General features: G+C 32.7%; 1 protein-coding gene across 3 annotated transcripts in view; it reads left to right on the top strand.

Moving 5' to 3' along the window:
• Positions 1-14685, top strand: part of SCN7A (sodium voltage-gated channel alpha subunit 7) — an 81797-nt gene extending 67112 nt beyond the window's left edge. For all 3 annotated transcript variants that reach the window (XM_019727350.3, XM_019727351.3, XM_074337380.2), the window contains 7 exons: positions 927-1034; positions 4682-4960; positions 5780-5833; positions 6616-6753; positions 8199-8303; positions 8611-8881; positions 11686-14685. In XM_019727350.3, coding sequence (XP_019582909.3) covers positions 927-1034; positions 4682-4960; positions 5780-5833; positions 6616-6753; positions 8199-8303; positions 8611-8881; positions 11686-12740 — 2010 coding nt within the window. In that variant the 3' untranslated portion in view covers positions 12741-14685. The remainder of the gene's footprint in view (positions 1-926; positions 1035-4681; positions 4961-5779; positions 5834-6615; positions 6754-8198; positions 8304-8610; positions 8882-11685) is intronic.
• The last annotated feature ends 832 nt before the right edge of the window (positions 14686-15517 follow it).

Genomic DNA, 15517 nt, shown 5'->3' with positions numbered 1-15517 from the left:
ATTGAAGCTTCTTTGTTTATTAATGAAGACTTAAACTATCTGACTTCTGTCTTCTAAATTAATTCTTGCAAATTAACCTTCTACTCCAACCAAACCACACTTTACCTGTAACCCACTTTCCTGTTTCCTGGTCATTGTTCTTATGTGTCCACATCCCTTACCTCCATGCTTACATAAATGACACCTACCCTTACTTCAAAACCCACTTCAAGACCATCTCTTTAGTCTAGGGTTAAAAAAGAACATTTTTAAAAAATGTATATTGCCTTGTAAATACAGAAAATATGAAGGTATAATAAAAGTTAATCATGACTACCTTAATCTCCATTAACATTTATTAACTTTGAATCATTTTTATTCATATATGTTTGCTTTTAAAAAATCACCTTAGTATCTTTCTACACTTTTTTGTAATTTGTACTTGGACTTATCAATATTCCTATCCTCTTTGATGCCTCTCCTCTGAACTCTAATTCTGTATATTGTCTTACCCATATTTATATATGAATGCATATGTAAATACATTCCAAATTTTGTTTTAATGAATACATTGTATACTATTACTATATTGCAGATAATCATGAAATTAATTTTTAATCTAATTTTAAATGAAAAAATGGATATAAATATTAATCCTTAATTATAGAATGTCAAATATATAAATGTTTTTTATTTCAACATGTATTCCTATTACCAGAAAATATTTTTATCTTTTTAAAGTGATTTTAACACAAAATTATTTTCTTTACTTTTCTGTAATCATTGTTAAAACATACTGAAATATGTATTAAATCTTTTGCTTATTTCTTGGTAGGCTTTGACTGTATATCTTTTTTGTAAAATAAATACAAAGTCTATTTTACAGATTGTTTTGGTTAAAGTTAAAATTAAATCCTATTAATTCTTTTTTTTTTTTGTATATCTAGGTGTTTTGTCTTAGCTTGATAGGCAAATCTCGGGAAGAACTGAAACCACTTATTTCCATTAAATTCCTTCGGGCACTCAGAGTTCTATCTCAGTTTGAAACAATGAAGGTAAGAGAAAAGTTTCCAAATAAATCTGTAAGTTTTTATTTAGGATTACTATATTTCTACAAATTAAAAGTTTTGTAATTCTCTCATTTGTATCTTTAACAATGTTAATACAAAAACCTTACCTTCCACTACTTAAAAATATAGAAGAAAGGTATATTAGCTATGCTTATTCTGATTTTAGGTCTTTATTTCTCATAAAATATGAAAACTAATAAAGGTAAGCAAAAAATCTAATAGCTGAAAGAAAATATAATTTCAAAAGTATTACCAGTCTAACCCACATGGATATGTATGAGTATTAATTAAATTATCTCAATATTAAAAATATAACTGACAGAAAATGAAACCTTGATTAGTTAGTAACTCTTTTAAATTATAAGAACATTTTGCAAACTAAGTAGTTATTTACTCCATAAAATAAAGTTTGCATTTTAAAATAAGTTTACTTTTTTTTAAGCCAGAAATCACAAATTATGAATTCTTACCAGTTGTCTCTACCTCACTACCATGTCAAAACTTCTTCTGAACAACGTGAGAGAAACTAATAGGCTGAAGATGGCCAGTGTTCAAACTTATGGGCCTGTTATGAAAATCATCTGTTCTCAACCTAATGAAAAAAAAGAGTGTATTACCGCCATAAATAGTACATTATGTGGCTGTATAGAGATTGATTATGTACAAAAATAGCAGAAAAAAGTCTAGTTTTACCTTTTATTTCATAATCACACATTTGTTTTCTTACATTTTTCATTTACATATTTATTATACCATTAGTGTACCTATTTGATTAATATTATGTAATATCACATATTCAGTGTAGATAGGATCCAATAAGAAAATTATTTATGTTTAAACTGTATTTTTATAGTTGATGTATTATATGTTACATTTAAACTGCCATTCATTAAGAAACCATAACACTTAAATTCTTTTCACTTGGTTAAAAAAATGGATATTTGTTTTATCTCAAAATGGGAGTGATTATTATAAATCCAAACAGAAATATAAGTAATTTCAAATGTGAATTTTACCAAAAAAAATTGCTTAAATTTTAACAGTATTACCTTTATATCATGTGTATATACATATATACATAGAGCACTGTATGTTTAAGTACACTGATTACATTTTAATATATGTGCAAGAACATGGTTATTAATATTTTGGTAATTCATATGAATCTGAGGTTGACTCATTATAACAGAATTTAAGCCTGATTAACCTTTTCCTCAAATGCATTTGATTTGTGGTGTTGGGAAGAAATATTTTGACTACGTAGCAAATACAGTAAAATACCAATTATCATACACCTAGAAAACAAATATCTAAATATCAATGATAATTTATATTATAATTTATTAAGCATTTTATTAGCAACATCATGGAGGTCCACAAGGTGGTACTGTCCCCACTGGTTTGCTTTTAAACCAAAACAAGGAGGAAAATAAGTAGGAAAGGAGAAAGTAGTTGAAGAGGTCTGTATGATTGAGATTAAAATGACAAAACAGCCAAATTTCCAGCATAAATGCAATTAGTGATGGAAAAAGTTCATAGAACATTCTGGCTATAAATTATACATGACCTATTAACTCAAAACACTGTGGGAGGGAGCAGGTTGGTATAAATGGTGAGATGTTGGTCAAACGGTACAAACTTGCATTTATAAGATGAATAAGTTCTGGGGATCTAATGTACAGCATGGTGACTATGTACAGTTAATAATACTGAAATGTATACTTGAAATGTTCTGAGAGTAGATCATAAGTGTTTTCACCACCAAAATAAATAAATAAATAAAAGGGAAACTATGTGAGGTGATAGATGTGTTAATTTTCTTGATTGTGATAATCATTTCACAATGTTTACTTATATCAAATCATCACTTAATACACCTTAAATATGTACAATTTTTATTTGTCAATTATACTTCAGTAAAGCTGGAAAACACACACATGCATGCATGCACACACTGTAATGAATATAACTAGAATAAATTCCTCTTTATTGTAAAAAAACATTATAGCAGAATACCAGGGTTTTTTTCCCCCAATACATTCTGATTCACGGGAAGGTGGGAGAAAACTGCCCAAATCAGCAAATTGTCTGGCCCTAATTTTGAGAAAAGTAGGAAGAGATTTGCCAGGGAAGACTGCCCCTATTTGTAAGAAATGAAGCACTGTACCATTTGATGCCAAACTTAATTAGACTGGCAATGAGATAGTAGCCAAGGACAATTCAATGAGGTGTATAGTAGTATAGCAGCCATGCTTAGGTCAAGGTCAGATCCAGATCTTCTCTTCATCTCAACCTCTGGAAGTTCTGTAGTTGAGTGCTCTCTGAAGCTGTACCACTGAGTATATAAGGAAGCTACATGATTACAAAATTAATATTTTATGTATTTAATAAGTTTCAGGTCTTGGGTGCTCTTCTAGTGAAATATTTGTGTCAACCATAACCATGGCTTTTAGTCTTACATACATGTATTTTCTAATAGGCATAGCATGTTGTCATCAGAGGCATCAGTGGACTTATCAAAATATCTAAAGTGTCACCGAAAGATATATGACTTAGTTTTAGAATAAAATAAATTGACGTTGATAATACAATTAAAAGTCAAAATATTACTAATAATTCAAGGCCAGAAAACTAAAGAATGTAATCAAGAGAATAAGAACAAAAGGGTATGTATCCAGTCATGGCTGAGAGAGGGAGAAGTTAGAAAGGAAGAAAAGAGATCAATGGTGCCTTTGAGAAAACAGAGAAAGAAGTGAGATTGGGAGGAGGGAGTCAAAAGTGTAACTGCTAAGCGAAAGATAAAGAAGTAGCAAAGATTAGAAATATTCTATTGGATAGAGCAACAGGTTTACATTTGCCATAACAGCATTATTGGAATGATAAAAGTAAAATTCTGGTTTTAACATTAAAGGGTGAAGGGAGTTGAGGAAATGGAGGTAGTGATTACAGACTATTGCTCAGGTGTAGGTGGCAATTTCGTTTCCCAAACTTCCCACTCTGGAGTGGCTCACCAGTGAGACAGAGTGGGTCAATGAGGAGGTTTGTGATTTTGCAAGGTCTAGGTGCCCATTCAGTGTTTCTTGACACAGTCTCTTGCCTGGACTTCATTGATCTATAATCTCTTGGTGTTCCCTTATTTCCCCAGCCATTCTTTACTTTCTCCTTTGAAAGCTATTCTTCTTCAAGGTTAGACTCCCCAAGACTTAGATATGGGTCTGTTCTGCTTTCATGTTATATACTTTCTAGATAACCTCATACACATACCTAGGTTCAGTTATCTTGCTCATTTCTGGCACAATATAGGAAGTTGATAAACGTGTTAAATCAGTGAAATAATTCTTCTTTCTAGTATTTATACTAATCAACTCTGTTGTCTTTTAATGATTTTTTTTTTAGTACACACATGTTGAGAATACCAGGACTTTTAATGTACATTTTTTAATTGAAAATTAGATTCTTTAGGTTATTTAGGTTCTTCAAATACCGGCATGTGGTCTATTCAATCTTTACAGATGGCCTTTTTTTGTGTTTGTTATTTTGATATAACATTACATTAATTAGTATTTCCAATTTAATCAAAAAAGTTTCACATTTCTTACCTAAAATTTGCATATTTGTTTTTTATATGCCAGGTGGTTGTAAGAGCTTTGATAAAAACAACTTTACCCACTTTCAGTGTGTTTCTGGTCTGCCTTATGATCTGGCTGGCTTTCAGCATCATGGGAGTATACTTATTTGCTGGCACATTCTATGAATGCATTGACCCAACAAGTGGAGGAAGGTTTCCTGTATATGAAGTCAGTAATAAGAGTCAATGTGAAAGTCTTGTATTTAATGAATCCATGCCGTGGGAGAATGCAAAACTGAACTTTGATAATGTTGGAAATGGTTTCCTTTCACTGCTTCAAGTAGTAAGTATACTTATGATTTTTTAATCTATTATATCTTCACCCGTATTGTACATAAACATAAAGGACAGAATATGTCTGGTTAATAGAGTTGGTTATAAATTATTTTAGCAATTATTAGTTAGTAGATACATGTTATGAGATATGAGTTCATTTAGGGAGATCAAAGTGAAATACAATTTCTGCTCTTCTTGGAGAAGGCAGTGAAGATGAAGGTAGAATTGATGGAGGAAATGCCAGGTACTGGCCAAATCTATTTCCATCACTGATCATGTAATATGGTCACAATTTTTGGTCCAACTCAGGTTACTACTATTTTGTTTCTATTTAGCGCTTTGAGCAATGGTTATTTAGTCACCCAGCATGTGACAGATTTGAGGAGATGAACCATCCCTCTCATTTTCCCCATAGAAAAACACGTATACAGCAGTTACAAGTAACTATGACTCTTGGGGAGCATGTATTTATTAACTATTTATCTATCTGCCTCTCTCTCTCTCTCTCTCTCTCTCTCTCTCTCTCTCTCTCTCTGTCTCTCTCTCTCTCTTTCTCTCTCTCTCTCTCTTTCTCTCTTTCTATTTATACTATCATAAAATATTTTGTTATTAACTGCAATTGTGCTAAGTAGTTGTAAATAGTTATTAAGAGACAATATAAATATAATAATGAAAATAATAAAGATCTCAATTACACAATATATTGAAGTATGGTCAGCCTTACTAATCAAATATTTTACTATATTAATAACAGATTGAGTTTTACTTTTTATTTACCATGAAGCATAAAATTTTCATAAGAATTAAATACATTCCATTTTTACAGGCAACATTTAATGGATGGATCACTATTATGAATTCAGCTGTTGATTCTATTGGTGTAAGTACAGTATGATCTTAGAGCTATTGTTAAGGTTCAAGTGAAGTCATTTTGAAATTCAAGAACAGGGCACCAGCAATAATCGAATAGTTAACAGTGTAAAAGCAAATGCTTATGCTAGACAGAATTTAAATACATTTCAGATTGAGTATTTCATGGACAATGAAATCCTTCCAGGATTATACACTAAGGTTGAGGCCCAATAGCCCTATTTAAAGGATTACCAGACTTCCTAACAATGATTAAACCAACACAATAAACTTTAAAATCCAATAAACAAAGCAACGATATCCCTTCACCAAAGATCGAAGAGGAAACATTACCTCAAGTAACATTATTGGAATGTTGTCATAACTTGTTTTATAAAGCTTATGTTTTAAAAAGTCAGTATCAATATTTTGCTTATCTTTTTCTATGTATTTATTTTTAAGGACATTATTTCTTAGAGCAGTTTAAGGTTTACAACACAATTGAGAGGGAGGTACAGATATTTCCCATATACCACTGCCCCCACATATGCATAACCCCCCATTATTATCACCCACCAGAATTGTACTTTTTTCTTTTTTTATCAAGAATGTGTCTACATTGATTGACAACATAATAATCACCCAGAGTTCATAGTTTATCTTAGAGTTCATTCAGTGTAGTACCTTCTATGGGTTTGAACAAATGTATGATGACATGTACCCATCGTCATAATATCATACAGAGTATTTCACTACCTTGAAAATCCTCTATGCTCTGCCTTATTTTGCTTATTTTTCTAACTTAACTTTTAGGTAAATATGCAGCCTAATTTTGAAGACAACATCTACATGTATTGTTACTTTATTGTCTTTATTATCATCGGACTATTTCTTCCTCTGACCATGCTGATTGGTGTTATTATTGCTAATTTCAACAAGCATAAAATAAAGATAAGTATAACTATTCTTTGTTCATCAAGGCCTCAGAAAACCAAATACATTTATAAAAATGTTCTGCTTCAAATAATTGGTTTTGGATTCAGCTTGATGTCATTTTTATTTGGTACTTACCTAAAAAAAATAATTGGTGGTCCTGTATGTTGATAAATATTGCTAAAATGTTCATCTGTACATTGTATTCTATATTTAAATATATACATACAAGTTTAAAAGTTAAAAACTACAAGTGTTTCTGAATGAAGGTTCATAAATAATGAAATGCTGAAGAATAAATAATATTGTGCATCTGCACAAATATGAGAAGTTTAAGAAAAATAAAGTGCACTTTTTCACTCTGAAATATTCAAAGCCTTCAGAGTCATAACCAGCAAAGACACTACATCAGTTGGAGTAAATTTTTATGCTGGAAGTAGAGAGAATCATAAATCCTAATTGGGTGGCCAAAATGAATAAGAGAGAATTTAGAGGCAGAATTGAACAGCCCTTGTTTGGTGCCACCTCCACACAAAGACTTTCTTCAGGGCTTCTACAAATTGCAAAACCCTCAAAGTCATATAAATCCACTCATTTTAACCACAGAGACCTGCTTTCTTGTAGGGGTAGGAAAAACTTCTAAAAATCTAAGAAAAGAACAGTTTAATTGTGAAATTCCATCTTTAACTATGTCATCAAAGTTTAGCCATGTACAAAATCTGGTAAACAAAGCACTGAATTTTAGATGGGATTAGTGAGGTCAGTGATCAAATAAGCATTTTATTGGATGCTTTGGCTTCTTGGGACATCAGCCCAATGGGAAAACATCCTAGGATTGGCTTCTGGGCTTCTAATCAGTGTCTCTTGTCAATTTTAAGTGATCGAGTCCTGATTTAGGGCAGTAACAATTCCTAATTCCCAGATTAACACATTGAATGTTCAGCGCTTATTTATTTTATATATTTTGTATAAGATACTGAAGTGAGCACCAGAAACACAACGATGAATAAGCTCTAGAGGGGCTATGAAGAAGTAAGCTATGAATATATAATAACGCATATGTGATCAATTCTAGTTTTTCATGCTTATTAAAAGGTACAAACCAACTTTACCTTTAGCCTTTGAGTTCAACCTTTCTTAGTAGACTTTTCCAGATATCCTGTGCTATTGCTCTGTTGTCTCCATCAGGAGACTGAAAAGTTAAAATAAGGTTGACTACCCACAGGAAATTGCACCAAAAATAATTGAACATCAATCCTTACCAGTGTATATTCTATATATGTTTTTTTTATGGATTTTTGTGCAGAAAGTCAGATATGTTTAAACATGATTTAATTCATTGCCGTTAAGGCCTTTTATAAAGGATTAAATCAGTCATTGCCAAGCTTTCCAAAATGCATAGTAATATAAGGTGAAATTTGGATTAAATGTGATTTTCATATATTTTTCTTTCATTTCCTTACCAGGGAAGCTCAAATATCTTTATAACAATAAAACAGAAGAAACAATATCATGCACTAAAGAAGCTGATATATGAGGACTCTGAGAAGCCAGTACCTCGCCCAGGAGTAAGAAAGCATCTAGAATTTTTTTGAAGCTTCTAAAAATATTTCCTTTTTATATTCATCTTTAAAAACAAACATGTGTTTTTAAAATTCTTAACAGCAAAGGCTTGTGACAGAAATTTAAAAATATGTTCCTTGACAAAGCTTTTAATGGTTTTTGTTTGTTTTCACTAGATGCTATAATTATAGTTTGGTAAAAATTTAGGCCCTCACTTATCTCCTATTTATGCCGGGAATAAAGTTGTAAATCTAAAGACTGTGTGTTTATATCCTATTAATAAGACTATTACACTTGTTTCTTTACCCACAGAACAAGTTCCAAGGATTCACCTTTGACTTAGTAACAAATCGAGTCTTTAATATTGTCATTATGGTTCTTATCTGTTTCCAAGCAATAACCATTATGATACAAAGTGATGAACAAAGTCCAAAAATGGACATTGCTCTCTACTGGATTAACACTTTTTTTATTATACTATACACTGGAGAATGTGTACTGAAGCTCATCTCTTTTCAATGTAACTACTTCACCATTGGATGGAACGTTTTTGATTTTATGGTTGTCATTTTCTCTATTACAGGTAAGGTTTTATTTATTCAGATCTTCATTTGTAGTAATATTAATTCAGGCAAGCTCCTGAGATATAGCCTCTTAGTAAGCAAAACAGGTGGGGCCCCTACTTATTTCCAACAGAAATGCTTTACATTTTTGTATTCACACATGTACACAGGCCTGACAGATATATTAAAAATATGTTTTGAATTAATACATCTATTTGAGTGCACTGACCAACAGATAAATACTTAATTACCCCTTCAGTGTATCACCTGCATAATTTTTGTAGGATGACACTAGAGGGATCTTTATGTCTTAGCATGATATAACCTTTCAAGCTCATTATTTTCCCTTTAACCTTTAAAACTGTTGACAACTTTGACAACAGTAGAGTTGAAGGCTGTGATGGATTGGTTACTAGCTTTCTCTTACTCTGGAGGTTTCAGTCTTTTATTTCACCAATGTATTTGATTACCCTCTTTGTGAATAGATATTATACTACATACAAAGAATTTAGTAGTAAACAAGGTAGGCATAACTCTTATAGAAACATAGTTTGTAATGTATTAAGAGATACAGATAATTAACAGTGCATTCTAATATTGTGCTCGGAAGGTTATGATAAGGGAAGAGGCACAGGGTGCTGTAGCTGTGCAAGAAATTGAGGAGCACCTGATCTGGAAGCAGAGATCAGAAAAACCTTCATGGAAGAAACAAAAATCTAAATAGATACTATTGGATAAGGAAGTAGCCAAGAAATAATCTTGGATAAAAGTATTCTAGAAAAGTTTGTTTATTGTGTCGCCCATAAGACACATGGTAAAATGTAAGCTCTATGAGAATAAGGACAATATTTAAGTGGTTAACATCAAGTACCGTGTTTCCCCGAAAATAAGACTGGGTCTTCTATTAAGTTTTGCTCCAAAAGACACATTAGGACTTATGTTCAGGGGATGTCATCCTGAAAAATCATGCTAGGGCTTATTTTCCGGTTAGGTCTTATTTGGGGGGAAACAAAGTACTATTCTATGTAGTCAGTAGTAAAATATGTAGATACACTGTCTGCCTAGTTATGCTTCCATAAAATTCATTCACTCAGTTGGTAATGGAAGCAGTGCAGCTAACTACTGATAGACAGGTTCAAGAAGCTCCATAGAATAATACATAGAGACTGGAGGAGAGCATTAGGAAGATAACACAGGAATATGGAATTAAAGAGCCCTAGGAGACTAAAGTGAGAGTTACTTAATCAGAGATCTGGACAGAAAGAAAATTGCAGTTAGAGAGAAAGCTGTTTGAATTTGAGATCTCAGAAAGTCAGGTATCCTGCCTGGGTACAGAATGTGGCCATAGATGTATAACTAAAGTAAAATGGTGGAGCTTATTAAAGTTAAGAAAGTCAAAGACTAAGAGACTGGCCTTTGAATGGGTTGTTGATAGTAGGTGCTGGGATGGAAAGAGTAACACGAGCCAAGGACTAAAGACTCCAGTCTTTATGAATGAGGAGAAATGAATAATCAGAGAGCCAAGGAATTGTAGAAGACGATATAGTTAAACGGCATGATCCACAAGTGTCCAAAATTTATTTTTTTTCTCCCTTTATAAACATCATGGGAAGGAAAGGTGTCTAGAAATCACATTGGAAGTAAAAAAAGATGCTTACTTATTCCACCTTTGTACCCTGAGAATTATGTAGTGAGGAAGAATGAGCTGTCTGCACTGGAGTATTGCGAGGGAAATAATGTTCTCAAGATAGAGTCAGATTTTCAATTAGAAAGGAGGTGAAGAAAATTTAGTGATGAGGATGTAAAAAACATTTGTTTATAAGTAAATGGGGATACCTCCTGCATAATAGAAGAGTTTAGAAGATTGTGGAGAAACAAAAATTTGAGCCGAGTAGTTTTCCTAAAGCACTGTGAGATGAGAGTATGGATAAGACACAACGTCAGAAAGAATATCATCAGTGACAGTGACCAAGTTCAACAGAAACCGTGAGATGTGATCCTTCCAAATTCAGTAAACATAGCATCTCATTTAGAAGCTTCATATGATTCTCCCCTCCCCAACCTTCTCAACTGAAAATGTACCACCCATCTCCAGTACTTTCAGAGTATTCCTCATGCTTTTTGTGGTGATTATAATTTCGTCTTGTTTTATAGTTCTATCTCTCACTTCCATACTTCCCTCTTTCATCCACCACCACCAGAAAAACATTCTGTTATAGGTAAAGACTCATTTATTCAATTCACATTTAAAGTTCCTAAGGGCCCAAATACTATTTATGAAAGAAATAAATTAAATTATAATCTGTGAGTCACTAAATGCCAGACATTTTTATAGTTGTATTTATCAACCAGGTTTTTCTGCCTTGCACTCTAATTAATTTAAATGTCTACCTCTATACATTACAAGGTCTTTAGGACAGAAGTCACATCATTCATCTTTGCATATTTGTATGATACCTTTATTAGGTATCCAATAAAAGTTGGATTGAACTAAATTTCTTGATCCAACTACAATCAGAAAAAAATGTGACTGTTGTCACATTTCATGGATTCATGCCATCTGTGATTCCAGAAGTATTTGATCCACAGTACTATTAAGATGATGGTACAAAGAATTCTCTTCCAAATTTTGATAGATACTCTGAGCATTGCCACAATTAGTATTTGACTAACCCAAACTTTCATTATGTGCTATTATATGGGCAGGATTAATAAAATGATCCTAACATATAGAAAAAAATGAAATGTAAAATAATTTATATCCTTCTAAATACAATCAAATTTGAATAATTTTATTGCTTGCTTTATCTTTCCACACATCCAGGACTATTTCTGCCTTTGACGGTAGGATACTACCTGGTGCCTCCTTCCCTCGTGCAACTGTTACTTCTGTCTCGACTCATCCACATCCTGCGTCCTGGGAAAGGACCAAAGGTCTTCCATGATCTGCTGCTTCCTTTGATGCTGTCCCTCCCAGCATTGCTAAACATCAGTCTTCTCATCTTCCTCGTAATGTTTATCTACGCCATCTTTGGAATGTACAATTTTGCTTATGTCAAAAAGGAAGCTGGAATTAATGATGTGTCCAACTTTGAAACCTTTGGCAGCAGTATGCTCTGTCTTTTTCAAGTTACAATATTTGCTGGTTGGGATGGGATGCTCAATGCAATTTTCAACAGTAAATGGTCTGACTGTGACCCTGATAAAATTAACCCTGGGACTCAGGTTAGAGGAGATTGCGGTAACCCCTTTCTTGGGATTATTTATTTTGTCAGTTACATCCTCATATCATGGCTGATCATTGTAAACATGTACATTGTTTTTATTATGGAGTTTTTGAATATTGCTTCTAAAAAAAATGCCAAGACTTTAAGTGAAGATGATTTTAGGAAATTCTTTCGCGTATGGAAGAGGTTTGATCCTGATAGGACCCAGTATATAGACTCCAGCAAACTGTCAGATTTTGCAGCTGCCCTGGATCCTCCTCTTTTCATGGCAAAACCAAACAAGGCCCAGCTTGTTGCCATGGATCTTCCCATGGCTGTTGGGGATAGAATTCATTGCCTTGACATCTTACTTGCTTTTACAAAGCGAGTTATGGGTAAAGATATGAGGATGGAGAAAGTTCTTTCAGAGATAGAATCAGGGTTTATGTTAGCCAACCCTTTTAAGATCACATATGAGCCAATTACAACTACTCTGAAACGAAAACAAGAGGCAGTCTCAGCAACCATCATTCAGCGTGCTTACAAAAGTTACCGTTTGAGACGAAATGACAAAAACACATCAGATATTCATATGATAGATGATGATATGGAAATTCAAGCTACCGACTTTGATAAAACTGAGGAAAAGTTGACTATTAAAAACCAGATCTAATCCTATTTACCACCTTCTTCACATACACCCAAAACTCTTAAAAGTTTAAATCAAGAATTAAAGCAAAGATTAGAGAAAGTAAAGATTTCACTTAATAATCATTTGTTTATAACTCTTGCTTGTTTTCACAAGACTCCATATCAAATTCACTTTTTACCCCTATGTATTCATTGTAACCAAGACTACCCTTTAAATCACTGCAGTGAGTTAAAGTGGGTTTAAATTGCTGTTTGATAATTCAGTGCTTGTTTTCTCTATATGGTTTAGGTGGTATGTGCTTCTTCTGGAGGATGGCGAGGTAGTGGTAGAAATTAGTAACAAAAGGGTCTTCCTGGTATATTTTATGTCTACTTTAACTTGATGGGATTCAAGTCCTCACTTTCTTAATGTAGGATGGTGTTTAAAAAATAGTACAATGCCATTGGCCATGAAGTCATAAACTTGCCTAGACAGATGTCAATTGAAGGAAGAGGAAGGGTAATTCTTAAAAAGTGCCTTTGAGATCAATCACAGAGACCTTGGGCTGAATCAAATCACATTTGAAAATATTGGTTGGAGCCCACCTTTTGTTTTAGTTTGTTTTTGTTTTATTTTTGGTACAGAGAATTAATGTTGTTTCATTGTTTCTCGTCTATGGCTAGTTCCACCTAAGTTCCAGCTCTTTAACAGAATGGATTCATAGAACAAGAAGAATAAAGGGAACAGTTATGATCTCCATTTTCCTCATTTTTTCTTATTTACATTTTTAAGTATACGTTGACTAAAATGACATAATAGAGATTGTGTTAGTAGACTCAAGTCCTATCATAAAACTAATGTATTTTTATCATTTATCTATAATGTAACACTGAGTATATAAGGTCTGGCAAATGCATATCATAATATGAATTAGAAGAGTCAAGAGCTACCACTGTGTTTAGGGATTTTCACAGTGTTTTGATCTGTAGTTGGGAAACTGGCCACGTTGAAGTACTTTTCACTATACTTTATCATTCTTTATAACTTAGAGAAAGAAAATGATCCTGAAACTGTGAGGACTCTGAATTAGGAGATCAAAGTATAAGTTCGTTGTTGGTAGGGTTTTATAACATTAATATGTACATGTTAGTGTTCACTTACTTTTATCTTTCCAAGTTTTCTTGTTTTATCTCATTACATACATAATTACTCACTAAAATGTTTGTGTTTGAAAAACTTTAAAATCCTAAACATTAATTTTCACTATTGAAATTATTTTTATAAGATAGGCACAAAGTTGTTTTTCAGTGTTCTCATAAAAATGCAGGCACATCCATGTGGTTTGAGATTCTAAAATTTATTCCTTTTGTATGAAGATGGATTTCAATGTGCCTACAAATTCCTAAAGGATTCGAAAAGATAATATGTATACTGTTGACTTAAATGAGAAGCTTATATGATGTTCAATGCCACTTAAATATCGGTAATTATATTTTATTATGAATGCATGATCTTGAGCCTTAACTATTATAATCTCTTTCTGCTCCTCAGAAATGTTAACCTGACCAAGATGCCTTTGGGGGATCCCCTAAGCAAGTATAAATTCAGGGTTCTGTTTCTTTCTATAAGTGTTCCTTTCTCCTCCTGCTCTCCATCACATGATGGGAACTGGAACCATGAGGAATCATCGTTAACTTGGTGACATGGTGATAGATGGTGCTTTATCTAAGCGTCTCAGTTTTCTATTTCTTGGAAATGCTTTAATGTGGAAACTGCTACAGATATTGAAACTTAGTCGTAACTTGCTTCTGTAAATTCCATAAAGACCATAAACTGATTTTAGTTTGAAAATTATATCTTTTACTTATAAACTGTGTTTGCCACTAACTTACCCAAATTGTGTAAAAAATTATTTTTAACAAAGTCTTACAATATATTCTACTTTTTAGATACTTTAGAGAATAATAAACACAACCTGTTAACCACATTAACTTTTGTTTTTGTTTTTTTTCTTTGGTATGTCAGGTTGGCAACTTTCGACAATAAGAACTTTTTAAAAAAATATTTCTTTTCATAACTTACATTGTTTGTTCTTCATTGTTCTGCATGAGCTCTTGGTTTTTGTTTATTTTTTTAGAACTTTTCAAAATGAGCCTTACATCAAATTTAATTCATTCAGGCTCAAAATTTAAAACTGCTTCTTTAAAAAAGTGTTTCTGGTCTTTTAATAAATATAATGTACTTCAAAATAGTTTCAAAAATATTGGAAATAGCTACCAATTATCGAACAGACTGTTATGCCTGGCCTTGTATTAAGTATTTATCATGCATGAGCTCAGCATTCACAACAACTTATGAAGCAGTGATAACTGTCCTTTTATAGATGAAAAATATTAGGCTTAGGAGGGTTATAAGAGCTTTCATATGGCACAGAACTTGCAAATGACACGCCAGGACTCCAGGTCTAGTTTTAGAGCCTTAATATTTAATCACTCTGTTCAATAACTGTCTAGTAGTAAATGACCTGGGTAGAGACTGAGGACGTTTAAGAACTAAATTGTTCTACAGAGATAAGGAGTATCTTTGTTTATCTATCTCTGTGTCCCTCTTAGGAGAAATTTTAAAAGTATAAGACAACCCCTGGAAAAAGGAAAGGCACAAGGGATAAAACTAAAGAAGTTTTTCATTCCACATTTATTGAACTCTAGATACTACAGGTAAACCCAGAGCCTGGATAGACACACATATATACAAATATACCTGAGACTAAAGAACCTATTGAGGTGGCCGGTTAGCTCAGTTGACTAGAGCATGGTGCT

The sequence above is a fragment of the Rhinolophus sinicus genome, chromosome 17 (assembly GCF_057876585.1).
Source record: "Rhinolophus sinicus isolate RSI-liver-muscle chromosome 17, RSI-T2T, whole genome shotgun sequence".
In the NCBI taxonomy this organism is placed as follows: Eukaryota; Metazoa; Chordata; class Mammalia; order Chiroptera; family Rhinolophidae; genus Rhinolophus; species Rhinolophus sinicus.
This window is presented reverse-complemented; position numbering and strand designations above follow the sequence as displayed.